Source organism: Montipora foliosa, chromosome 8, assembly GCF_036669935.1.
Source record: "Montipora foliosa isolate CH-2021 chromosome 8, ASM3666993v2, whole genome shotgun sequence".
Classification (NCBI taxonomy): Eukaryota; Metazoa; Cnidaria; class Anthozoa; order Scleractinia; family Acroporidae; genus Montipora; species Montipora foliosa.
In genome coordinates this window covers 10,433,489-10,459,988 of record NC_090876.1, presented here as the reverse complement: position 1 = coordinate 10,459,988, position 26,500 = coordinate 10,433,489, and the positions used below count along the sequence as shown (strand labels likewise).

The following is a 26,500-nucleotide window of genomic DNA, read 5'->3' as shown; positions in this document are numbered from 1 at the left end:
ATTCCAGATTGTTTTAAGAGATTGTGATGAGGAGTTCAGCGTTGAATGTTTTATTGGTTTTGTGATGAAAAAAGCCAGGGTTGTTATTCATCTCTCATTTTTTCCTGCATGAGATCCTGCATGATGACAACAGTATTCCTGCAAATTAAACATCACAGATGTGAGCATGTCAGTGATTAATACAAGATGGCTTCCAAACAGCTCTTCAAAATTGTCTAGAAAAGGGACGATAATTATTTACTTGCCACGCCTTCTAAGTCAATGTTTGACCAAGCAAATATAATTTGGTTTTTTTATTCAAGTAAACTGTCTTGCTTTCTGTTGTGATGTTGAAATCGTCATAGTTTGTACTTTGTACCTGATCACGTGACTGGGAGTAAAGGCACTTGAGTTCATGAACGAATGGCGTCGTGTTGCTTTTAGTTTACGCTCGCCGATAATTCACTCAACATGGTGTCAGAAGCGGTTGTTTCAGTCTTTTGACGGGAAGATAGCTGGATAGCCGAGGCTCTCAGAAGAAAATACGGGAGAGTTCTTCGAGGTCACTCGAGCGACGCTACATATTTTCAAAAGAGAACGTAAGAAATTATTCGCTGCGACAGCCGAAGAAACCCGGGAAGTAAGTGTACTACTGTTCCGGAGAAATCATGGCTAACAAAATTACTGCACCCGAAATGTTCGATTTCAAAAAGCCAGACGAGTGGGAGAAATGGATTCGTCGGTTTGGTAGATATCGGATGGCGTGTGATCTACACAAGAAAAGCGAAGAAGTTCAAGTAGACACATTGCTCTACGCCATGGGCGACGCTGCCGACGATGTTATGACTACATTTATGACTACATTTATGAGCGAGCGAAATTCAACCAGCGAACCCAAGCTGACGAAACTGCTGATGAATTCATCACGTCGCTTCATTGTTTGGCCGAGCATTGCAACTTTGGCGCCTTGAAAGAAGAAATGATTCGAGATCGTATTGTTGTTGGAGTTAAGGATGCTACTCTAAGTGAAAAGATGCAGTTGGAATCGACTTTGACTCTTGAAAAAGCTGTTAAAATGGCCAGGGAAAGTGAGGCAGTCAAGAAACAACAAGACGTCATTAGAAGTGGTCAGCAGTCGATGTCCACCGAAATCGATGCGACTGGAGCCAAATTCAGAGCAAAGTCAGAGAAGTTTCCACCAAAGAAAAGTGGAGGTGTCGCTGGTGCGAGAGATAAGTCAAAATCCAGTAGCTGTTTACGATGTGGATCATCTGCAGATCACTCTAGAGGAAATTGCCCTGCCATTAATTCTGTTTGTTTTAAATGTTCCAAGAAAGGACATTATGCCCGAGTTTGCCTGTCCCAGCAGGCTGGAGAAGTTGTAACCGAGGATCAGTTTTCTGAAGAGCCAGACACCAGTGTGTTTCTCGGGGAGATCAGTGAAGACAGCGTGCGTGCAAATCCCTGGAGAGCTGAAATTCTGGTAAATGGTGACCCAGTTAGTTTCAAGCTTGACAGTGGGGCTGATGTTTCTGTCATTTCAGAAAAGACTTATGGTCTTTTGTCAGTTCAGGGGAAGCTTCTTCCACCCGATAAGAAATTGTATGGCTCTTGCAAAGTACCACTGTTCTGCAAAGGTAAATTTACAGCATCCCTTACGCATAACCTGCAATGCTGTGCTGACGAAATTTATGTGGTTCCTGGTCTTGAGCAATCCTTGTTGGGAAGAAGTGCGTGTAGCCGGTTCGGGACAATTGCTAGAATCTCTGCTGTTGACGCCAATGACAGCAACTATGAGAAGATGTTCCCTAGCTTGTTTCAGGGGTTAGGATGCATGGATGGTGTTTACGAGATCAAGCTGGATGATTCAGTTACCCCATTTAATTTGACTACACCAAGGCGTATTCCTATTCCTTTACTACCTAAAGTGAAGGAGGAACTCGGGCGAATGGAGCAAATGGGAGTGATAGAACAGATCGATCAACCTACCCAGTGGTGTTCTCCGATTGTTGTTGTACCCAAAAGGAATGGCAGTGTCAGAATTTGTGGTGACTTTGTCCAGTTAAATAAGGCTGTTCAGAGAGAGGTCCACCAAATGCCAACGACTGAACAAACTCTAGCCAAACTGTCTGGGGCTAAGATTATGTCTAAGCTAGATGCAAACAGTGGAATTTGGCAGAGGAAGTTAAGTGAGAGTTCAAAGTTGGTTACCACTTTCATCACTCCATGGGGCAGGTACTGTTTCACAAGATTACCCTTCGGTATTTCTTCGGCGCCCGAGCACTTCCAAAAAGCGATGCAGAGGATCCTCGAAGGTTTAGATGGGGTGGAGTGTCAAGTTGATGACATCTTGGTGTTTGGAGAGACTCAAGAGCAGCATGATAAGAGATTGATTGCAGTACTGGAGAGGTTAGCAGATGCTAATGTTACCCTTGACCTGGAGAAGTGCAAGTTCTCAACAGATAAAGTGGAATTTCTGGGGCACGTGATAGGCAAAGATGGAGTGCAAAATCGACCCCACGAAGGTGGAAGCTGTCACACAGATGGGGGAACCAACTGAAATTGCACAATTAAGGCGGTTCCTTGGCATGGTCAATCAAGTACGAAAGTACATCCCAAACCTGGCTGACATTACAAAGCCACTGAGAGATCTTCTGAGTAAGAACAATGCATGGCTGTGGACTGAGGCTCAGCAGAAAGCATTTGATGACGTAAAGAAGGCACTAGTCTCTGCGCCAACACTAGCCCTCTATGATCCAGCCAAAGAGACAAGGGTATCATCGGATGCTTCCTCATTTTGGCCTGGCGCAGTTCTCACGCAAGCCCAAGAGGACGGCGGTTGGAAACCTGTTGCATACATATCAAGGTCATTGACGCCAACAGAACAGAGGTACGCCCAAGTCGAGAAGGAAGCCCTAGCAGTGACCTGGGCATGCGAAAGGTTATCGGACTACCTCATCGGTAAGCCATTTCGTATTGAAACTGATCACAAGCCATTGGTTCCTCTCCTGAGGTCAAAGAACTTAAATGAAATGCCACCAAGAATTCAGCGTCTTCGAATGAGGCTGCTCAGATTCCAGTATTCCATCTCCCATGTTCCAGGCAGGAGTTTGACGACAGCAGAGACCCTCTCAAGAGCTCCGGTAAACCAGGAGCGGCAGTGGGGCTTACAAGAAGAAGAAATAGCCCTGTATGCGCACAGTGTTCTAAGTGAATTCCAGCCAGTGATAGACGACTGGAAGAGATAAGGGAGCGCCAGGAGGAGGATGAAGTGTGCCAACAGCTCGCAGTCTACTACCAAATTGGCTGGCCAGAAAAAGATAGAGTTCCGGAGGCACTGAAAGGCTATTGGAGTGAGAGAGGAGAAATTACCTTAGTTCGTGGATTACTTCTTAAGGCTTCCAGAGTCATCATACAATCCTGCATGAGGATAGAGATTCTTGATCGTTTGCATGAAGGTCATCAGGGTATCACAAAATGGCGCAGCCGTGCCAAGATGTCTGTGTGGTGGCCAGGCCTTAGTAGGCAGATTGAGGATATGGTTCAGGGATGCCGCAAATGTGCAGAACATCGAACCTTCCGAGCGGAACCACTTATTAACTCAGTGGCTCCAGGCAGACCATGGCACGGATCATCGGAACGGATTTGCTTCAGCTAAATTGCTTGTCGCGGATTACTTCAGCCGATACATTGAGCTGGCCTTGCTTTCATCATCCCAGACTTCACAAGATGTTATTCAGGCACTGAAATCTATGTTTGCGAGACATGGAATCTCAGACTCTGTCAGATCTGACAATGGTCCTCAGTATAGTTCAGCTGAATTCGTCAAATTTGCAAAGGAATGGGGATTTGCAAGTGTAACAAGTAGTCCAAAGCACCCCCAATCAAATGGGATGGCTCAACACCATTACAGAATGGTTACAGTCCAGCTGAGCTGCTGTTTGGTCGAAAGATAAGATCCAGAGTTCCACTTGCTTCGTTGGAGCTGAAACCAAGTTGGCCTGATTTGTGTATAGTCCGAGGTAAAGAGGAGGTTCGAAAGCAAAAGCAAAAGGCTTACTTTGATTCTCATCATGGTGCAAGAGGTCTTAAGAAGATTCCTGTGGGTACTGAGGTTTGGGTTCAAGACATGAAAGTTCCAGCGACTGTGACTCGAGAGGCAGAGACACCTCGTTCATACATTGTTAGCAGCCCCAGAGGAACTATAAGAAGGAACCAGAAGGACCTTACTCCGCTGCACCCTAGCAGTTCTGATTTGAGCAAGCAAGGTCCTAGCAGTCGTGCTTCGAGCGAGCAAGTTCCGGAGGCGATCAAGTTGGATGTTCCAGCAGCTGCCTGTGCAGCTGATACAACCACAACAAGATCTGGGCGTGTAGTCAGGGCTCCCAGAAGATTGGACTTGTGACTGTGCCTGATAAATTCATGAACTGAACGATACGATCTTTAAGTTTACAACGTTTATGTTATAAGTTAAACCAAACTTTATTACCTTCATGTTTAGTAGTTTTGGTTACTCCCTGTAGTTTTTAGGGGGAGATGTTGTGATGTTGAAATCGTCGTAGTTTGTACTTTGTATCTGATCACGTGACTGGGAGTAAAGGCACTTGAGTTCATGAATGAATGGCGTCGTGTTGCTTTTAGTTTACGCTCGCCGATAATTCACTCAACACTTTCATTAATACAGCTGTATGTTATTCTAGTCTTTCCCTTGCTGAGCATGGGTTTGGATATTAACTTCTGAGAATGCTCCTACTTGTAATAGTCTTAATAATGAATATACGGTACTTACAACAATAAAATTAGAGAGATATTTGAGTTAGTGTATATTGTGTTTTGTGGTAACACATACCATAGTAGTTGTTGTGGTTGTTGTTGTTGAAAATGAATCAGATAGAGTCATTGTGGGTCCAGGTAGAGCCATTGTGGGTCTATCATTGGGTAGTGAAACTGGATCAGTTGTGCATAATAAAATGTTAGAGTATGAAGCAGAATGCCTCTAGTCTTGCTGGATGTATGATTACATTCCTCTCTCAGTATCTTTACACACAGTGCAAAATTTAGGCTGGATTTTTGCTGGTGCAATTCATGCAAAAGTGAAATGAGTATTTTCCAAACACATGCAGGTGAGTGTTTTCTATGTTTCATTATCATGATTCTCATGTCTCCCCACCCTCATCCCAGCAAGGCTCTACAAGGTGATCGACGAAGCTGGAGAAAAAAATCACAGTTACCAGCCAGCTGCAGGAAAAATGCTGAAAAAATATTTTCAACGATGGACCACTACCAAACTCCAAGTAAAAGGGAAACATCAAGTAGCATTGGAGTCAAATTTATACTTAGTTTCAAAACTTTTTTGCGATCCTCTCTTAAAATTAAGACTTATTTTCTTTATTTTATTGCCTCGCTGTTGTAAAAGTAACTAGTGTTGTAAAATATGAGAATGGAGGGCAGGGAAGTGACTTATCCATGTTGCCGAATGAGTGGGATGCGGGCATGAAAAGAACTTAAGCTTATTTCTCACTTTCCAATGAAACAAACAGACGATTTCCTCGTTCAACAGAAGCAACATAAGCCATCTTCGCAAAAGGAATTATCATTCTGCCCTTGCAGATGTTTACCCCGCGTTTTCCTTCTCAGTGCACAGTTTTCCCCCCAGAAGTTTACCAACGCAGAGACCATCGCGACTAATAACATTACGAACTTCGTCCTTTTGCTCTAGCGCTCGAATGCAAGGTAATATTCTCTTGGTTTGAACTATAGTTTTTTGGTTTGAAAAGACACACGAAAGATTAGTCTTTCAGGAAGCTCTCTTCAAAATTTAAACCTTATCAAAGTAGTGTTGTCGTGGCTCAAGCCTGCGCACTCACTTTGCCGCGGTGTCCTCTCCGATACCAAGCCTACGAAAAAAATGGCAAGGATCTCATGGATATAAACAACAACCAATACTCTAAAAAAAACCTCGGTAAAAAAAATAACCATTCTAAATCAGTTTCTAGAACTAAATATTGCTATTGCCACAAGATAAACGAAAGTTTAGACCTAATCACTGAAATGGGCACTTAGACTTAATCTGTAAAATGAGAGTTTAACCTAGGGGACTCGTGGTGGGTATATCCATGAGATCTTTCCCAAAAAAATTAACATGCTAGTTTTTACCAGGAATTGACATTTGAGTTGATTGTACACGCATAAACGTAACGTAAGTACCTTGCGTGTCTGGTCTTCTCGTGGCAGAGGTGAGGCATGGTTTGATGCATGTAGGCTGGGAGAAGTCTACTCTCCAATTCTCAGGTCGGTACGGTGCATCCTTTCTGAGTTATTTGTGGAATCATTTCACGCAAATTTACAGAGTTTTGTATGGAGCGCACTAATATGGCGCCCAGAAATCAACAATAACAAGAACGTTTTTGGAGTACTTTGAGAAGAAAACGCTTACATTTCGCTCACGAGATTAAATGTTTATGAACACATCTCCTTATGTACTTGAAACACTCAAACTGCTGGCACAGTCGGTTAGTGCGCGGCCACGGTGCAAGAGGTCGTGAGTTCGATTCCCGGATCTCGCATCCTTGTTTCGACTTCTTTCCTTTCCGTGTAGCTAAGTAGCTTTAAATACCCGTACAACGGAGCATTGATGGAAAGGGGGGAGTAAAATGAGCGCACCGTCGACCTCAGGTTTGTCAGTTGAATTACTGTTACGAGTTATCGACGTTAAATATGGTTGCTTTACTTTATAGATGTATTTTTTTCAACCAAATAGCTTCGTATCATGGTGTCACGCAAGGTGACAATTCGAAAATTCAAAACGCTGCAGTTATTTCGAAATGAAAGACGTCATGGAACTGGATTCTTGAAAGAAGATTAATTTGTAGGTCTTCTTCAACCTCCTATAGATAAAAATTGAACACACCTCTGGATTTGGATTTTGATTTGATAACGTTATTGAGAAAACCATCCGTCCAGCCAACCTCGACGACGAGGAAGGAGAAGTGAGAGAGCCTGGGTTCAAGAGCAAAGCATGTCAAAGTCAGGATAACTTTCGGGCCCGAAAAACGATTTACGAAACTGTCTTCCGCTTGTTTTCATAAGCTGGTCTTGTAAAATTTCAAGACAGCAAAAAGCAAAATAATAGAGAAGCTCGTTGACTTAAAATTCACTGCGTTCTTAAAATATGGAGGGAATGGGCCATTTCCGAGTTGCTGTTTGTGTCGGTTTCGAAGGGAGTCTTGGTGGTCAACTATTGTAAGGGAAATCAGTTTGATTTGCATAAGAATGCGTAACTTAACTTATTGCCATTTGATTGCCATTTGAATGGTTGTGTACCAGGACTCGCTTTGAAACTGAGGCATGCAGGAACTCGGAAATGGCACCCGAAAAAGGCCCGAAAAGTTTCGGTTCTTTCGAGAAACGGGTTCAGTTCATTCTTGTTACCATGACTACTATAGTGGAGAAGAGGTTTTTCCAAAATGGCGGTGGCACGAACGAGTGCGATGGTTTCGGAAAGTTTTGATAGTTTTATAGCACCTGTTATCACCAAACCTGTACCCAACCACCTTTTAGAAACAAGTTAGTATGTCTTAAAGTATGAATTCAAGATTTTCGTTTTCCTAAAACAAGTGATTTTGGTGATTTATTGAGGTATAATTATCTCTTTGACCTTCTTATACAGAAATCTATGCCAAAGTTGGACAAAACGCGATTTTACAAGCAAGGCCATCCGTAGTTCACTTTGCTGGATTCCAAGTTGGCAACAAAATTACTCGAATTTTGGTATGTTTGATATTTTATTTTTCTAAGTTTTTGTGAAAATGAGTAATGATAATAAATAAATACAGTAGCGTGAACTTATATTAAGCTTCTATTTGTTTTATTTATGTTGATATGTTAAACAACATCAAGTTCTTAACTTGTGTTGGCGCAGTGGAGAAAGCAGTCACCATCCATCAATGTGGTTTCGGATTCCTTTGCGGACTGGACTGAATATTTTGGCTGACTACTCTGCTGATTGATAGGTTTTTCTGTTTGTATTTAAGCGCTCCAGTACTAGTTTTCCTTTAGATCTCTCATAAAAATAAAAATTTAACTGGCAGTACTTTATTCGTAATTAGCAGTAGCTATTCGCACAGGACGCGTACACCGACCTATTATATTTGCTATTCATACTGGAGTCTTCTGAGAATGACTATTACAGGTTCTAACCCTAACCTTGAACGACATAGCCACGCAGCTATTGAGAGCGAACTGTTTTAAAATGGGTACTTTAAGACTTACCGGTACATACTGTTTATCAGCACTATTTGAAACGGGTGCTTAGACTTAAATGGGAGAATCACAAGGCAGGTCAGATGGCTGGTGACCTTGAACAAAGGAGGTATTTTGTGAAATTAAACAGGCATCAATGCTGTTGTTTGAAAGCTGAACTGTTATTAATTTACAAAAGAAATACGAGGTGAGACTTTCTGAGTGTTGTTGAACCTGTAATACCATAAAAACTTGCGTAGAAGCCACATCTTTTTGCCGAAATATTGGGCTCAAAATCGTGGGTGCGGCTTGTATATGAGATCATTGCTTTCAGAGGGAGTAAACTGGCTGGTATGGGGTCACAAATAACAGTAGAAACCTTCAGTAAATCAAGATGAAACATATTCTTTGGCCAATTACTTCAACACTGATCTCTCCATTGGGTGCGACAAAATACTGGTCACGCCATTTGGGAAAACTCCTGAGGCAAATGGCGTGTTTGTCTATGGGGTTGTTAAACTCTTGTTTTAGTGACAGGTCTTTTTCTGATTTCATAATGTCTTTATAAACATGACATACACGCACAGCTGATCATGGTGAACAACGTGACTTGATTCAGACTTCCTTCTGTAAATGACTGCGTGGTTACTAAGCAAACATTTTGTATCGTTCCTTACACTTTTCTTTTGCCCATGGGGCTTTGACTGTGAGGTCTGTTCCCAGGGTGGGGATTTTGATCGTACAACATATCCCCAGGTTGGGGAAGTTGACATGGTCACCATCTTGGATAATGAAGAGGGCTTGGAAATCAACCTTGTTCCCAGGGCTTTTCCCTCCTCAAGTAGTGGGGGAAAGGCTCTGGGGAGGAGGTTGCTTGGAAATAGCTCAGACATCTTTGAAAATACCCAGAAGGTGTTCAAATGAACTTCCCACGTTCATGAGAGATGACTGAACGAAAGATGAGTGGTACATACATTGCACTCTTAATGTGTGCAGCAAGGTCTAAAGAGTTTAAATTTGGACACCTTTAATCGCCCCAGGGTGGGGGCTTTTGATACTTTTGGCCAATTATGTTGTCACGGAGATGGGGAATTTGACTCATTTTTCCAGGAATCAAAATGTGTTATTTTATTATACAAAAGTGATTGTCACAAGTTGCATTTAGGAAATGTTAATTAACTATATCATTGTTTTGTGGCACAACATTTCTCATGTCCTGTGGGCAATACATAAACACCCCATAGAATATACTATTAGACTGTTTGAAAAAAATGCTGACACCCGGTATCCTTAAAGTTATATTAAGGTCTCTGTTCCTTATGTTTGTGTGCTAATTACTAGTTATGATCAAACATTGACTCCAGTTGGCGTTAATGAGGGAGCACTGCCTTGTGTTAGGTTAGCCTGTGCCACTTCCGGTGATTGTGTGACAAAGGAACCTCACTTATCTCCCCAGCACTACAAGCTGAATGCAAAACAGCACATGCTAGATCGAACAAGAGTATCGGTGAGCAGGCGATATTCAAAAGGCAACGCAGCCAACAAGCTGGGGGGGAAGTCGCTGCTCAGACTTAACCGCACCACACAGGAGTGTCCCGAGTTTATTGACCGACAACGAGGCCCAATCTCGACTCCAAAGGGAGGGAGGGAGTGAAAAATCCAAATCGTAACAACACTAATATATTGAGAGCTAACTGCGCTGAACAACAGAACATAAGTGATCTCTAAATAGTTTTCACATGCTTTTATAGCTAGACAAATGTCTGCTGGCATATATAGCCAGTCAGAAGAGCTGTACTATGAGAGAACTTAGTGTTACACATGCCAACTCTTAGCCGTGAATAGAGCTTTGAAAAAAGCGCCAATGCTGTGGATCGTACCAGCCTGCTAGCTACAACAAAGCTGCGAAGTTCGAAGCAAGAATACAATAAATCCTTAGTGTTTGCTGACCTTGGCAACTAGACAGCACAAACGCTACATTGAAAACAGAGCCGCCAGGAAAGGGTTACAGATAGTATTGTCACGATCCATTAACTACATTTTACTTGCGTGACAGTAAAATTTCCCTTTAATCGTGATGTCCGGATTGATAATCATTGGTGTTATTTAGTCTCACCTTGTTTTTTTTTAATGTATCTTATTTTTTAGAGACTGGCCAATGTTTCTGATGAAAGCCAAAGAATGCATATTATTCCACCATCTACCAAGTACTTTTATATCAAGTATACAAAAAAGGTATAAAAATATCTTTGAAATATAGAATAAGACCTTGACAGAAATACAATACAATATTAAACAGAAATACAAAAATATGAAAGAGCTTATTATTGTAATATGTATAATTATGTAAGTTACACACAGATCACAGAGGCTGGGTCAGACATACTTGCAAGGACTTAGCTCATTAGAGTGTAATGTGAAGTGCCATTAAAGTTTCTACCCCATATGAACCATGTGAGCGTTAGCCCTACTGATGGAAATGGGCCCACAAGGTCAGACAGGAGCAGGCCGTGGGAACTGAAGATGTCAAAGTTACGGCAATGAACATGTACAAGTAGCTCAGTCGGTAGAGCAACGGTAATCTAACTCGAAGGTCGTAGGTTCAATTCCCACCCTGGTCAGAATTTTTCTCTGTCCTTGTGTGGACCCATTTCCATCTGTAGGGCTTAAACGCTCACATGGTTCATATGCTGTAGAAACTTAGCACTTCACATTACACTCTAATCAGTTAAGTCTGTTCAAATATAAGTGCTACGTGGCCTTCGTTTGCAAAAACGTAATCCTTCCTTGTACATGTACATGTTCATTGCCGTGACTTTAACATCTTCAGTTCCCACGGTCTGCTCCTGTCTGACCTTGTAGCTCAGTCGGTAGAGCAGCGGTGATCTAACCCGAAGGTCATGGGTTCAATTCCCACCCTGGTCAGAGTTTTTCTCTGTCCTTGTGTGGGCCCATTTCCATCAGTAGGGCTAAATTAACGCTCCCATGGTTCATATGGGGTAGAAACTTAGCGCTTCACATTACACTCTCATCAGTAAGTCTGTTCAAATATAAGTGCTACACAGCCTACGTTTGCAAAAACGTAATCGTTCCTTATACTTGCAAGGAGCTTATCCCAGTTTCTGTGGCATGGAATGTAGCAAAGTATTCATTTGCTACAACATTCCTCAAGATGGAATGCCTGGGTCCATCACAAGATTCTTCCATTTATTTAATATCTTACGTACAGCTTGTTTATTTATACATTTTTAGATTTTTATAATTAATTTATATTGTAATGTGAATTTACAGGAAAAGTTAGTTCCTGGAATGTTTATTGAGGTCATGATTGAGTTTACACCCGATGAATGGCGATATTATTATGACTGCATTCGAATTCACACCAAGGTAAGAGGTACATGACTTGTATGAACTTCTGGTAATGTAAATTAATGTGTTAAATGTTCGTCTGGATATTGAAATACACCAGCCATCAAAACTAGAAAACGTGCTGTTTCAACAGTCATTTAAGTGCCCATAATTTTTTTTAAAAAGACTTGTTCCATTTGAATCTAAACATCGCCTAATATGAACTTCAGATCTGTGAAAATCTTCTTTGATTTGAGCAAAATGTGAAATTATTATTATTCAATTGAGACACTTTCAAATTGAATTTGCTGCCATTTTTGGCTGCCATAAATAATTTTTCATTAATCTTCTGTTGCTTGTGATTGATATATTTTTAGGCGCACCTTGGTTTTGTTTTGCTTTTCTTTTCCTTAATTCCTTCATGGCAAATACTTTCCATTGGAAAATCTCACAGATCTTGGGTTGAGACTAGGGTACTAACCCCACAAATATTCCTAATAGGGAAAGTATGTGAAGAGTCATAAAAAAAATTCACATTTTAAAACCAGATGGAGCGACTTTGCTCTGATGAAGCCAGGGCTAATATAATTCTCGAAATTTCAACCCTTCGGACTGTGTTAGCTGTTGCACTCAGTTTTGTGCCGATGCACTGCCAGGTAATCTGTAATATTTTGACACCAGGTGGATCCGGTAATCTGTAATATTTTGACACCAGGTGGATCCACCAATATTATGTCTACTAGTTCCATTAAACATCAACCAAAATGTTGAATAGATATGTTATGACCTTCAGCTAATTATTATTTTCATGTCTCCTTCTTCACAATACGTCTAGTAGTTAACTGCAAAATTGATTTGCTGGTCAAGTTTTGAACAATTAAAATGAGAGTTGGTGAACTGAATCTTAGGAGGATCCTTGGAGGGGTAAATAACTGTTTGCCCTTGGGCAATTGGATTTGGGTTTAGTTCATAGGGCTGTGATTTGAATGGGAAGAAAGGCCCAAATGAATGTTTAATTGTTAGTGTGACCAGTAAGATTTGGACAGTGGTTTGTGGGATTTTAAACAAAATAAAGATCATGGACTGAAGCTTGTAAATGGAATGGTACAACTCTCTCCAACTCCCCCCCCCCCCCTCCCCCATCATCTTTGCACAATAGAAGATTTATAACCCAGATGATTAATCTAGCAGTATAGGTTACTCAGGTATTTTTATTGCTGGTGACTGAGCCTTTTCCCTGATCGAAAAATGCAAAAAAAGCTAATTGTGTTGTTGACTTGTTTTGACACGACAGCATTTTTGAAAACCTCTTACTAAAATGATGACAGTATATAAATAAAACTTTTTTCCTGCCAAAATGACACTGGTTTGTGCATGCTCACTGTTGTTCTATGAGAAATTGTCGTACTCGTAGTCGTTCTTGTCCTTGGCTAGAATCATTATAAGCTCTCTATTGTTCATCAGGCAGAGGAAAACTTGATTATTCCTATTCATGGGTATCCTGTGATGGACACCGATGGGTTTCCAAGAGAAGTTCATTTTCCTTCAGTTCCACTTGGAGAAAAGTAAGTCAACATCATGACCAGAACTGCACAAGATCACTTGACAGCATACTGGCCCCAGTTGCTTCAAGTACCCTACGTGTATGGATAGTGCTAGCTGCTATCCAATAGCAGAGAATTTTGTTATCGGATATTAAAGTAACTCAATTAATTTTGGTAGCACTTAATACTCTGAATAGTGCTATCCACCTTTTGAACAAACGCCTGATGTGCTTCTGTTCATTCATATTCTTAACCCTTAATTTCTGTCCTGAGAGTGAGACTTCTGCTAAGTCCACTCAAAAATTATAGTTTATAGAGGATATTACATGGCCATGCGGATGTACAAAATTTTTCTTCAAGTGTTGAAAAACGCAGCACAGCGAACGAGTGAAATATTTTTCAAGACTTGAAGAGAAATTTTGTATGTCCGAGAAGCCAATTGTAATATTCTATTTATTATATAAACACCAATGAAATACTGAATCATTTCACGAAAGGTATCAAAAGGCCTGTTTTTATATGTAACCATAACAACAGTGATCTTTTCAAATGTTGTCGTGTTTATATTAATAATTAATAAATCCCCATTACCTAGTAATGTACGTGTAGTTCTGAGAGTGAAAGATTTTAGTCTTGACTGAGTAACACAAGATGATTTTACTTGTAATTTCAATGGGTGCCACTTCAGGCTGCCTGATGCAACGTTATTAAAGAGTCATATGGTTAAAATTAGAATATGTGACCGCATGATGCAGTCGTAGTTCAATTATACCCACATTTCACCCTTGCTCACCACAGAGTCTGCCCAGAAGCTCAGTGGTTAATAGAGAATCTGTACTAATAGTCTAGATAACGGAGGGTCATGGGTTCAAATCCCATCTGCGGCTCGGATTTTTCTGAGTTCCCAGTTGATAATGCTGCTAAACCCTTTTGAATCACTCCTGTGGGGTTTCCCATTGACGAGTAAAATCGTCTGGCGTTAGACAGAGTAAAATCTGTAAGTGTTACTCTTGGGAGTGAAAGGGTTAATGGGGATATAGTTTTTGAGTGAATCTAGCAGTTGTTAACCCTTTCACTCCTGTGGGGTTCCCCATTGACTAGTATAATCGTCTGGCGTTAGACATCTAGTAAAATCTATAAGTGTCACTCTTTGAGTGAAAGGGTTAAATATCTTTCATGTACCTCCATGTGTGTCACATTATTATTATTATTTTGCTGTTTGTGCCTCTTATATCTTCCTTGAAAGGCCTTAAAAACAATGAAAGTTAGTGTAAACATTCTAACTTACTGTCCTTGGTTCTCTATTCTTAAAGGGTAACCCATGTGATACCCCTGAAGTGTAGTATTCCTGTGGATTTTGAGTTCACCTTGAGTTTAGTCCAGTTGCATCCTTCTTTCACAGTGACTCCAATGTCAGGTAAATTTTTAACCTTATTTTAAGTATTATTACTTAATATATTAGTTGACCTTTTGTTTAACTTAATAATGTTGCTGTTATGGCCGGTTAACTTACCAGTGCTTCTACCAAATAAGAAAGTACTGAGTAAGGAAGTACTGGTAAGGAATTTCCTTGCAACATCATATATTTCTGGGTACAGTAGCATCGCATGTTAGGACTGCTAAAGGTGAATGTTGCTTCAATAAAAGGTAATTATGTGTGCAAGGTTTAATGAAGTGCGCCTTATCATACCTACGTGTTTATGAACCAATGCAAGGAAAAAATTCTCCATTCTTTGGTGTTTTAGGAATTGTAGAAGGTAATGATGAGGTGGAAATTAAAGTGACTTTTGCACCAATGGACTTCTCAACTGCTCATATGAAACTTCAGGTAAATTTGCTAAAAAAAAGTTAGAGGTATTTACTGTATGTACTTTAGTCCAGCCTGTATTAAACTTTGGTACAGTATATCTGGTTTTCAGGAAGTAGGAAGAGAGAATGGGACCAGATCCTGTTAGATGAAACAGTTACTGATTCCAAGGACTCATGATTATTTTTTGTTATTATCCCCAAATTGTGCTTGCCACGGGTGCTGACAGGACTGTTCTCCATTTGTTCCCCTTTTGAATGTTTTGGTGTAATGACCGTACACTAGACCCCATTGGAAGTAGATCATCTACTAGTAGATGATTGTGTAGTTCTGTCAAGGACTGTTGTTTGTGACTACATGATGTTTTGACAACCTGACTGACTCAGACATTTGCGTGACCTGAGGCAAGCGCGATACACAAACAACAGTCCTTTTAATCTTTGAGTACTACACTCACCAGACCATAAAATTCCTTCAAGGTATCTCATGCCTTCTGTCAAACCAATAATTATTTCAACATAGACTGTAGGTTTTAAATATATCATTCTTATGAGTGTGTGTTTTTCATGCAGTAGAAGGCTGATGTGCTTGTTGTTACCTTTTAAGCTTATGGTGTCGCAGTTCAATATGTCACCCCTTGTGTGTTCTTTCACTGGAACATCCGAACCAGGACTTGCAAAGAGGTCTGTGCAAATAATTAATGTGACTTAATATTTCAGTGCAACTTCAACACTTCTTTAGGAGTCAGCTGTTGGCCAACAGATAACAGATAACAGGCAGGTTACTGCCTGTTGGCCAAAAGACAGGATTTTTCAGGGTCAGAAAGTGTATGCTTTCAAAAGATGAACTTACTTTGCATAATGTTGAATCACTCAGTCTGTTAAAATGAGTTGAGTCAGTTTGCCGTAAAAAGATTGCAATGGTACATCCCGGCAATGTCCAACATGCAACCAGAGGGAAGGCTGTTACCCTTGAAGTTTGACAACCGCTTCTACGAATAAAGCCTCTGTCATTTAACTTCTAACAAACAGCTCCTTTAGGAGCCACCAAGTTTGCAAAAGTCAGTGACCAAAAATAATACAAAATATTAAAAATACATTGTATCACGACACCATGAAACGGTATAAAGAGCCCTGAGCGTGGAGATATTTACTCACCCGGGAGTGAGTAATTATTGAGCCTTGATATATTTAGAGGGGGACTGGGGTCTAGGTAACCATTCCAATATGCCAGACAAATTGCAATCGCAGCAATCGCACCAGTATTCTGGCCACTTTCGAAGGTGCTGGCACTAAATTTGGCAGGAACTTCAGCAAATACAATGAAGTGTATAATTAATTATATATCCAGTGCAGTTTGGGCAAACAGTAAGGTAAAATGATGATAATGTTACCGACAACTTACCAACAGATAACCGACAGATCACCGACTGTTGGTCAACTGTTGGCCAACCGTCGGCCAACCATTGACCGAATGTCGGGCAACAGGTTTTTTTTAGGGAGCTGTTCTTCTCTTTTACCTAAACTTCTTTGGTCCAACATTAATGTAGAACAAATATCTGAAAAAGTTCCAAGCTTTTTCCACTCTTACCTTTTTGCACCCTGTACATAGCAAAAAAAACCATGACCCCAAACCATGAAATGATGATGATGAACTTTATTTACTAGATCTATGCCATATCAGTATGTGGGTTGAAATTGTAGGTTCTCTGCTCTGCTCTGAGAGGTCTTTCCAGGGGTATTCTGGTTTTCCCCTGCCATAAAATAAAAAAAAATTGATTTGATTTGATTTGAGGCCCATATGTAAGACAGTATCCGACAGTTTCAATCTGTGCAAAGACTTTTGCATTTTTTGTTTTGGTAAGCGTGAATATACACACTTTGGCGCATCTAAGTAAAGGTACATGTTTGAAAATGTTGGCCACGGTTTAAGGTAGTGACTTATCCAGTGAATAATTAAGTTATCTGGCCTTTGAACAACTGATGCTAGGATTCTAGATAGAGTTATACAACGACCAGGACTTGTCCAAGAATCAATGATTTATTCGTACCAACTTTTCAGGTTGAAATCAAAGGAATGGACAAAGGAGCTACCTAAAGTTCCACCCAGTGGTGTTCTTGATCCATTGTTGATTGATCCTTTAGGAAGAGCAAGGCTAAAAAGACTCAAAACTAGACCATGGACTCCAGGCGACAAAAAACCTCAGGTGCATAAAAGATGGATCTTGTGTTGTTACCCTGGGAGCTTTGAACTTTAATTGTTTCTGAGGAAGGTTTCTTTTAAATAACAATAAGTTTCTTGGTCTAGCTTACCGTATTTAATTTAGTAACCACGGGATGGGTTTGTACTGTTACATCCCTGTTAAAGAAATATTCCATCAAGTTACCCCCATGCACATCCAACCAGGTTGTTCAGTTTGGTTGAGCATTCGACTACTGTGCAGGACGTCATTATGAGGTTCAAACTCCAGCAAGACTAACACTCAGGGTCATTAAATAATTGAGGAAATCTGCAATGTTTGAAATGAGTTCTGTGAATGGCTAGACTCTCTAGTCTTCTTAGGCTCGATCAAGCAGCTATTTTGTGCGCCCGCATTCCTCCGCTCATACATGTACCACGGCTGGATCGCTGGTCCAGCAAATTGTACTTTCCACCATTCAGAAAGTCGCCTGCCTGCCAAGTACATAATACAATTGGCTGAATACAAAATACAATTGCGACAGGTGCTTCGTCATGGTCAAACAACGGGGACCTGTGATCCAGCCGTTCGTTGGGACGAGGATGTTAACAGCTGGAAATCATGCCTTAGATGTATCTTCTCAGATAAGGATGTTATTCTATATATGCCATGTCTCACAGCCTTTCAACAGTTACTTTAATTTTGTGTGCATTTTTGTATCCTTAGGAAGTGGTAAAAGATGGACTAAGATTCCCAACAGTTGGTCTTGATAATCCATCTGCTGTCACAAGTATTCTTTTGCAACAACCTGGAAAACTTAAGGCAAAGCAGATCAGAGAAGGTAAGAAGATGGGAGAATTCCTTGCCAAGAAAGAGCCAGTGTTCATTAAATTTTTTTACCTTATTTGAAAAAATTAATTGAATAATTAATTGACTAAAGTGCGCCTAAACTCAAATATTATTTTTTTGTTCCTAATATAAATCTCCCCGTCCAAAGCAAACACATGGCACCATTCTTACTCAGAATTTTGCTTTTTCTGTGCTGTTCAAGCCATGTAAACTTGGCAGAACTAGCAGTAATTTGGACTGACAACCGTGATGTGAGTCAGGCATGGGTCTATTCTTGATTTACATCACAAACTGCTTTGCATTCCTATTTTCAAAGAAGTGTTGCATCGCAAAGCAGTTTGTGACGTAAAATCGATTATAGACTCATGCCTCTCACTGTCATGGGTCCAAATCACTGCTAGTTTTAACAACTTTGCACGTCTTTTAAGACTTGCCCGGCAGATAACAAGCGAAATTTTGAGGTAAGAATCATCAAACACATTTGCTTTCGGTGGGGAGATCACTGTTGTCGACTAAAAATATTTGAGGTTATAATTAATTTGTATTGTTTTTTTTTAGCTGTTCAGATGCAAAAAGATGTCACAGGCAGCACAAAACAAATGAAAGTAAGTTTCAAACATTTGAAATTTCTTGTTGAAATAGGTTTTTTATTGTTATCAAATTGATGAAGGATAACTATCTTGGAATCATCACAAACCATGTATGACTGTCACTAATTAAGGAGTAACGAAATGAAAGTCTGAAAGATTCAGCCTTGAATGGGATTGGAACACATGGTCTCTGTGATATTGGTGCGGTGATGTACTGTACCAATATTGAACTGTCAAGCCAACTGGAAGCTGGTTATTTTTATGAGTTCATAATAGACTTATCAAAGATGTTCATGTATCATGACGTGTCTCTTTGGAGACCCTGGGAACGAGGTTGTGTACACAGTGGCTATATTATTTGAAACCACCAACTGATTGGCTTAGTTGTATAGCATCGGACTTACCTTTGCGGGAGGTTGCAGGATCAAAAAACACTTAAGGTCTTTAAATAAAAGAGGAGAAAGTGTCGCCTTTCTAATGACATATGCTAATGGTTAGACTCTATAGTCTTTTCGGATGAGGACGACAAACGGTAGGCCCCGACTCGCACCCTTCAATATTCACAATCCTGAGGGACGTAAAATAACCCACAAACCCGGTGTTGTGGTCTCTTCTATGTGGTATAGCTAGAGGGTCGCAAGTGTTAACTTCGAATATAAGGATGTATTGCAGTTGTGACCGTTACGTATTGTAAGTACTGACAAAAGAAAGGTGTTTTCCTTAGTAAAGCTACTTCAGTCTCTGGCTGCTCACTAAGTCACTTCTCAGTCCTCAGTGGGTGTACTTGCTTCTTTCCTCTTTTTTACTTTGTTCTTTTTTTACACAGGAAACGAAGTTTGAATATGAAGTCCATCAGAACGTTCAAGAGGAACGACAAAACCAGCTTAGATGGTAAATACATGCAACGTACAAACTAATGCTGTTTTAGTATCACCCAACTAGTGGACTAATGCAAATCCTGCATTTTGACTGGCTACGCTACTAGAGGACTATTAGTAATAGTCCTCCAGTAGCGAAAAGCGTGGCGCTTTCTTTCGTTTTATTCCCAAATAAATATTTCTTCAACTTGCATTTGCTAACTTTGTTATTGCCTTTTCTGTCCGACTAGTTGGGTGATACTAAAACAATTAGACCCTTCGCCCTCAAGGGCCACGGGTCAATAGCCCATTCGGCATCGCCTCATGGGCTATTGTCTAATTGTTAAATAGTGTGTAAGTTGTGGGGGAGGCTTTGGCGCTATAACTACGAACTGTTACTAGTTTTAAAGATATGCTCATATGCTCGAGGTGACAGTTTTTTAGTACGGTCCTATTTCAGCAGTATTTGTACAATGAGATGGGCTTTCTACTTTACTTTTTTTATTAATAATTAGGTGTGTTAGATTAGGCGAGGATCCCATTTCTGAGCTTTCAAAGAAACAGATATTTGAAACAAGGACGCTTGCTGAACAGGAATACAAGGTGATTATCTTAAAAACCAAGCTAATTCAAAGATGCCGTGTTTGATGAAGAACAAATTTCATCAAAAATAAAACAGTCATTTATTCTCGTTTGTCTTATTCCTAATCGTCTTCAGTTTGCATTCCAAATCTGTCGCGATCTACATCACAAGTGACCATATCGTGAAACAAAGGAGAATTCCAGTTTATAGTTTTGCATCACTGCAATTGATAACTAAACCCGGGTTTTCAACGACATTTTGTGTTCGATTAAACAATGTTTGCCGGTCAACTTTGGGTTTAGCCAACACAAACTTTTCACCGTTTATACCGGGCTTGAAATTACGTTCATCGTGACAGTTCAACTTACAATTTCTTGTCTTTTACTATTATAACGGGGCGTTTTTTACTTGTTTGAAGCAAACTGTGGTGGCTTGGTGTTTGCTTCCCTAATCTTAGTAATTGGCTGAAAAGTTTTTCGTTTCCCCACAGTCAAACCAATCGGAAATCAAGCCAGACCACTGGCTCACGTTGGGTTTTCCCGTGCTTCTAGTTTGCAAGCCGGCTCTTCCGTTGAAAATGGCGCGCGCTCAAAACGTCCTCTTCCGTTGAAAATGGCGCGCGGTCGAAATATAAGGGCTGAAGCTAGAGGATGTTTTGAGCGCGTGCCATTTTCAACGGAGGAGTTTGCTTGCCGGCTACCGTGCTTCCTGCCGGCTGCATAGAGATGCATTGTTCCGAGCTCTGATTGGTTCATTGTATAATTTGTCCGTCTTTGTTGCGATTGGTCAGCGGAATTACCTGGGTACTAGTTTTGTGCGACTACTGAAAAACATGCAATATTTGTTTGTCTCTCTCTTGTTAGCTTAAGCGTGGTGACCCACAAATTGAGCAGGAGTTTGACCGTTCCTCTGTTGGATGTGACCTGCGAAGAATCCACAGACAAGCTGGGGAAGTATGTGCAAGTTAAATGATGTTAAATTTAACTTATATAATAAGTAGAAGTGCGCAGTAACATGGAACTTGGTCTTTTCTTTTTCCTTCGCTGTTTTCATTGACATTCGGGAGCTTTTCATCAGCAAAACGTTGTTTATGCGGACGTACATTGCATGGAAAGTCAAAAGAATGTCTGCAAAGGAGTCTGGTCATCCACATGCGTTTAAAATGGCGTTTTGTTCGTTTTCAGGTCCCAGGCCACCAACCCAGATTCGATATTCTTGTGAATGATGAGTGGAGCAAGAGACACATGGTCATACAGAAGTTTGTTCAGGCTGGAAGAAAGGTGATCCATATAAATTAAACCTTGGCCCAGAACGATGATGATGATGATGATTATCATATTATTTTTATTGTTTTGTTTTGTTTTGTTTATAAGAAAAAAAATTTTTCGCGGTGTTAGGCGGAAACGGATGTCAATTTTACAACCTCGTTTCCAGGACCTCTCCTTTGGCACTCAGAAGTCAAGGGAGAGGGCCTGGGAACGAGGTTGTCGATTTTCCCTTTCCATCATCATCATTGTTGTCGTTACTAATAGCAACTAATAGCAACCTTTAGATTGGAACACGAGTATCATGATCGTCATCATTATTTGCATTTGCTTTTGATATACCGCACATTGTTGCCTTATGTTCGAGTGGAAACAAAAATACAATTCACAGGATACGTGATACGGGATACTTTGTCGTGACCGTGAAGTGATCCTTTGCTGCGCGTGCTAAGGTCGGAAGTGTGAAAGTTATCACCCTCGTTGGAACTGGTTTTGTAGTTTTAACATTCGAGTTATTGCGCATGCTCGAGGCGCTGACTGCTTCTGTTCTTGCGCGGAAGAAATACGCTCTTTAATTGTTGTCTCAAATTTCGAACGCTTGCCCCAAACAAGGCACTTGTAGTAGCGGACGGCAACATCAAAGGGAAGTTTATTCTAAAACACAACTTCGCGCCGGTCTTACTTTGCGACTATTCCAACTAACTCAGCTTATTAATTGTGGCTGAAAAATTGATAGCACTAGCTTTCAAACATGAATCAGAAAGTCAACTCTGTAGCAAAGAAACTTACAAGAAAGCATGCAGTGCGATTGTTAGACCTCATGACATCTGTTGTTTTTTTTGTAACGTTGTTGTCGGCGCCGACCTTTAAAAAAATCTAGGGCGACGGCTGGGTAACCTGATTCGATAACTTCCACCAAAACCTCACGCGACATTTCATAGGGTTTTAGACAATGCGCATTCCCAATCCTTATGATGAGGACTGAGTACACGAAGGGAAAATTCTGGGTATCAGACACAGAACTGAGACGATAGACTAGTGGGTCAAAAAGTAACGATGAAATAGATCCCGGCGTATTCAGGTGTAACAACGATTTCAAACGGTCAGCCTTTCCTCCGTTAAATTACCATTAAAATTTTGGACATTTTCGGTTGTCCAACGAATGTCGGCGTTAGAATAAGCCAAAAAAGTACTTACTGGTTTGAGTGATAAGTCAGTCTTTCTTTCTTTCTTTCTTTCTTTCTTTCTTTCTTTCTTATGAATGTATTCTTTGTATTCCTCTTTAAACGCATTTCTCAAGAAGTTAGTTTTAATGTGAATTTACCGCAGATAACGGTGGTTTCGGTGTATGTTATGGAATGTTATCCAGACGTGTTATGTCACAAAACAAGAATCATTGGTTAAAAGAGGACGCATTTTAGTACATACCTCTTACTAACCTCGTTTTCTCGGTCCTAACTGTAAAGTTACGGACGCGCTTGGGCCAAAACTCAACGGGAAAAAAAAACAACATGGTTGTCAGCGCGATAAAGACCACTTTCATAAATGGCGACCAACGTAAGCATTCTATTATATTTATGTTAATTAGACCTACTGGCCTCATTTTGAAACAAGTATTCTTTTGAAACGTTGTAGCGTGGCTAGAAAGGCTTATTAGCATTAAAACAAAAGAGGTCTATTGAAAGAAGGGGTAGTTTCTAAAGAAACTGTGGTGCTGCGTCGGTGGGGAAGTAGTATACAAAAATTTGGTTTATCAACGGAGTTGATAATGTAAATTGACCACCGTACAGAGATTCTAAAAGCTGACGTTTCGAGCGTTAGCCCTTCGTCAGAGCGAATCGGATTCGAATTCGAATTCGCTCTGACGAAGGGCTAACGCTCGAAACGTCAGCTTTTAGAATCTCTGTACGGTGGTCAATTTACATTATCAACTCCGTTGATAAACCAAATTTTTGTATAGGTCTATTGAAACTCTAGAACCTCCTCACGCAACTCCTGCGCCAGTCACTTGGCGACGACGATTTCTTTCCAGTTATTGAAGTCCCCCGTTGATGCAGGGAAAGGAAAGGAACGGAACTCTTTATTTAAGTGTCTTATCTTCTAGCGCTGGAGCACTAATTGGGGACACTGTAAATTGAAATTAACAAATCAACGCAAATCAAGTCAAATTTTGGTTTTTGAGTAGAGGTGGAAACCGGAAGAACCGAAGAAAATCTCTCGGTGCGGAGAAGAGAACCAACAAACTGGGCCCACATATGACGCCCAGTCTGGGAATCGAAGCCGGGAGGCGATTGCTCTCACCACTGAGCCATCCCTGCACTCTGGTAGATAGGGAGGAAAAGGAAGGGTAGGGAGGGAAAGAAATTGCGCGCGCAATAGAAATAGTCAACCATTATGGCGTCATGTTTTAGCATGCGGAGTTGAAGAGAAAGAAAGTCGAAGAGCAGTTTTTAGGCCTGAAATTAACCTCTTTACTAAGGGCGCTTTCCTTTTGTCAGAAATGCCGGCCAGACCCGTCAGTTTGGAAAGAAAATGCAACAATTTGAAGGAACGCTAGCATGATAATCCCTCGCATTCTTCCGGAGGAGTCTATATCATCCTCAAAGAGTGTTAATTTACCGAGGGCGTTGCATACTTAGTTCTTCCAAGTGCCTGGTGTGGCCGGTCAGTTCTGTCAAATGGAAAGCGCCGCAAGTCGCTATGTCACAGGGTTTTGCGAGTGCCAATGAAGAACTATAACGGATTCAATTGGCAGTTAGTCATTGGTTGGAGTCATTGCAGTGGATAGGGCGCTTGCCTTGAGATGCGGAGATCCCGGGTTCAAGACACGTTCTGACCACTCATTGAATTTGTTCCAGGTAGTCCCTGGTTCAATTTCCTGGATGCACTTGCAAATAGCCAACTGGATTGCCTCCGGCCAATTGGGATTCTTAAAGTTGTTCTGTTCAATGCTCAGAGATATTAACTACTAGCTATTCTAAAAATCTGAGGGTAAATAATGATACTTACTTTACTTACGTTACTCGTAGCTGCGCGAGTCGTTGAAACTCAAATGGCACGCAGCAAAATTCCTACAAATGATTCCGTGTGTTTTGTTAATTATGTATTAATACTTAAATTTTCCAAATACTGTGGCCCAGCCTATCTTTCTTTGAAATTTTTGTTTTGTTGCAGGTTATTGTTCGGCTACGGGCCAATAAACACTTGAGTTTTTTGGGAGAGTTTGTTACAGACTGGAGGAAAGGAAAATTCACGCGAGAACACACCAGTAAGATTTTACTTTTTCTTTCAATGCAGTCAGTTAAAATTACTTTTATCACTTACTTAGCGTTGGGGAGCAGAGTTGTTCTGGTTGTGAGTGCTTTTGTTTTCCATTCATGAATCCCGGGTTTGATAGAGTTGGCTGTAAACTTATAGGTTCTCTGCTCGGAGTGGTTGCTTGGCAACAGGAGAATGGACAACTGAAAAATCAAGAGACGTAATGCGCTTTCCCTTTGTCAGAAATGGCCGGCCAGACTCGTCAGTTTGCAAAAAAAATGCAACAATTTAAAGGAACGTTTGCATGATAATCCTTCGCATTCTTTTGGAGTATGGAGGTATATCTGTGACAAAATTCAATAATCAGTATTTGAAATAAAATCGTCTAAATCATGAATGCATCAATGCCAACCTGAATGGCAACAAGCCGATTCTGCAAATGGCCACCACGGAAAGAGGCATAACGCAAATAGCCATAACGCAAACAGCCATAACGCAAAAAGGCATAATGCAAAGAGGCATGACGCAAATACCCATAACGTACAAAGGAATAACGCAAAGAGGCATAACGAAAAAAGGCATAATGCAGAAAAGTATAACGCAAAATAGGCGATGACGCAAAGGCCATTGGAAGAATGGAGACCAGCTGTGTACTTCGTAAATAACTTCAGCTCTTAAAAAAAACGTCAGTAGATTGCTCAAGGGAAAGGACATAATCGCTATCGAACTTTTTCTTCCTGTTTGAGTTATGCCTCTGCGTATGGCTCTGCGTTATGCCTCATTGCGTTATGCTTCATTGCGTTAGCCTTTTTGCGCTATGGCCATTTGCGTTATTCGTCTTTGCGTGATGCTTATTCGCGTTATGCCTATTTGCGTTATGGCTATTTACGTTATGGCTGTTTGCGTTATGACTTTTTGCGTTATGCCTCTTTCCCTGATGGCTATTTGCAGAATCGGCTTGTTGCCATTCAGCTTTGGATTGATGCATTCATGATTTGGACGATTTTATTTCAGATACTGAACATTGAATTTGTCATACAACTCCATATTGGAGGAGTGCATATCATCTTCGAAGTGTGTTAATTTGAAGGCGTTGTTGTACTTTGTCCTTCCAAATGCCCGGTTTGGCCGGTCAGTTCTGTCAAATTGGAAGCGTCCTTAGGCTCCTTGCAAACATAAATGGGAGTTGTTGGTTCAGCAAATGTTGGATGGTGTTGGCAGTGGTGTACAATGCAACTCCCAACCACGTATTAAAGGACGTGCAGTGTATTATGGGAAGGATACGACCCAGAAGACTTTGTAGACTTAGTAACTCTGCTGTGGAGACTATATGTAATGCGCGTGCGTGGCTCCAACAGTGTTGGAAGAGCTGTGCAAACGGACTCAACGTTGTTGCGCTACGCTTTGGCGATCACGGAACAAAAGAAAGTTTTGGAGCAATGTTGTTGGCTCAAACGTTTGACCAGTTTCAAACTTCGCGCAACGACTCCCAACGACATGCAACAGGTGTGCAAACTGATGCAGTATGTAACACCACACAAAGTTGTTGGCCAACCTTTGTCGCATGCGTTTGCTCGGAGTCTTCTGCAGGATTTGAACCTACGATCTCCGTAACACCGATCGGATGCTCTAACCATGAGCTACTACTAGAACTCCTGGGAAGCTACATAATTCTTCATGGACTGTGTGTCCCGCTGGTCTGTGGGCTCTGCAAAGTCACACGCCTCAGATTGCAACTGCAAGTATAGATGTTTGGGTGCAGGGATGGCACAGTGGCGTCAGAGCACTCGCCTCCCACCATTGTGGCCCGGGTTCGATTCCCAGACTTGGCGTCATATGTGGGTTGAGTTTGTTGGTTCTCTACTCTGCACCGAGAGGTTTTTCTCTGGGTACTCCGGTTTTCCCCTCTCCTTAAAAACCAATATTTCGATTTGCATTGATTTGTTAATTTCAATTTACAGTGTCCCCAATAAGTGCTCCAGCGCTGGAAGATTAAACAC

At 40.9% G+C, this 26,500-nt stretch overlaps 1 protein-coding gene across 2 annotated transcripts in view; it reads left to right on the top strand.

Annotated features, from left to right (window-relative positions):
• Window positions 1–7,426: 7,426 nt before the first annotated feature.
• Window positions 7,427–26,500, top strand: part of LOC138012470 (cilia- and flagella-associated protein 221-like) — a 34,010-nt gene continuing 14,936 nt past the window's right edge. For both annotated transcript variants that reach the window (XM_068859245.1, XM_068859246.1), the window contains exons 1-16: window positions 7,427–7,545; window positions 7,649–7,749; window positions 10,369–10,455; window positions 11,512–11,607; window positions 13,033–13,133; window positions 14,426–14,529; window positions 14,858–14,940; window positions 15,526–15,602; window positions 16,981–17,125; window positions 17,825–17,939; window positions 18,506–18,552; window positions 19,364–19,428; window positions 19,910–19,997; window positions 20,841–20,930; window positions 21,162–21,257; window positions 24,417–24,510. In XM_068859245.1, the coding sequence (XP_068715346.1) occupies window positions 7,446–7,545; window positions 7,649–7,749; window positions 10,369–10,455; window positions 11,512–11,607; window positions 13,033–13,133; window positions 14,426–14,529; window positions 14,858–14,940; window positions 15,526–15,602; window positions 16,981–17,125; window positions 17,825–17,939; window positions 18,506–18,552; window positions 19,364–19,428; window positions 19,910–19,997; window positions 20,841–20,930; window positions 21,162–21,257; window positions 24,417–24,510 (1,489 nt within the window). In that variant the 5' untranslated portion in view covers window positions 7,427–7,445. The remainder of the gene's footprint in view (window positions 7,546–7,648; window positions 7,750–10,368; window positions 10,456–11,511; window positions 11,608–13,032; window positions 13,134–14,425; window positions 14,530–14,857; window positions 14,941–15,525; window positions 15,603–16,980; window positions 17,126–17,824; window positions 17,940–18,505; window positions 18,553–19,363; window positions 19,429–19,909; window positions 19,998–20,840; window positions 20,931–21,161; window positions 21,258–24,416; window positions 24,511–26,500) is intronic.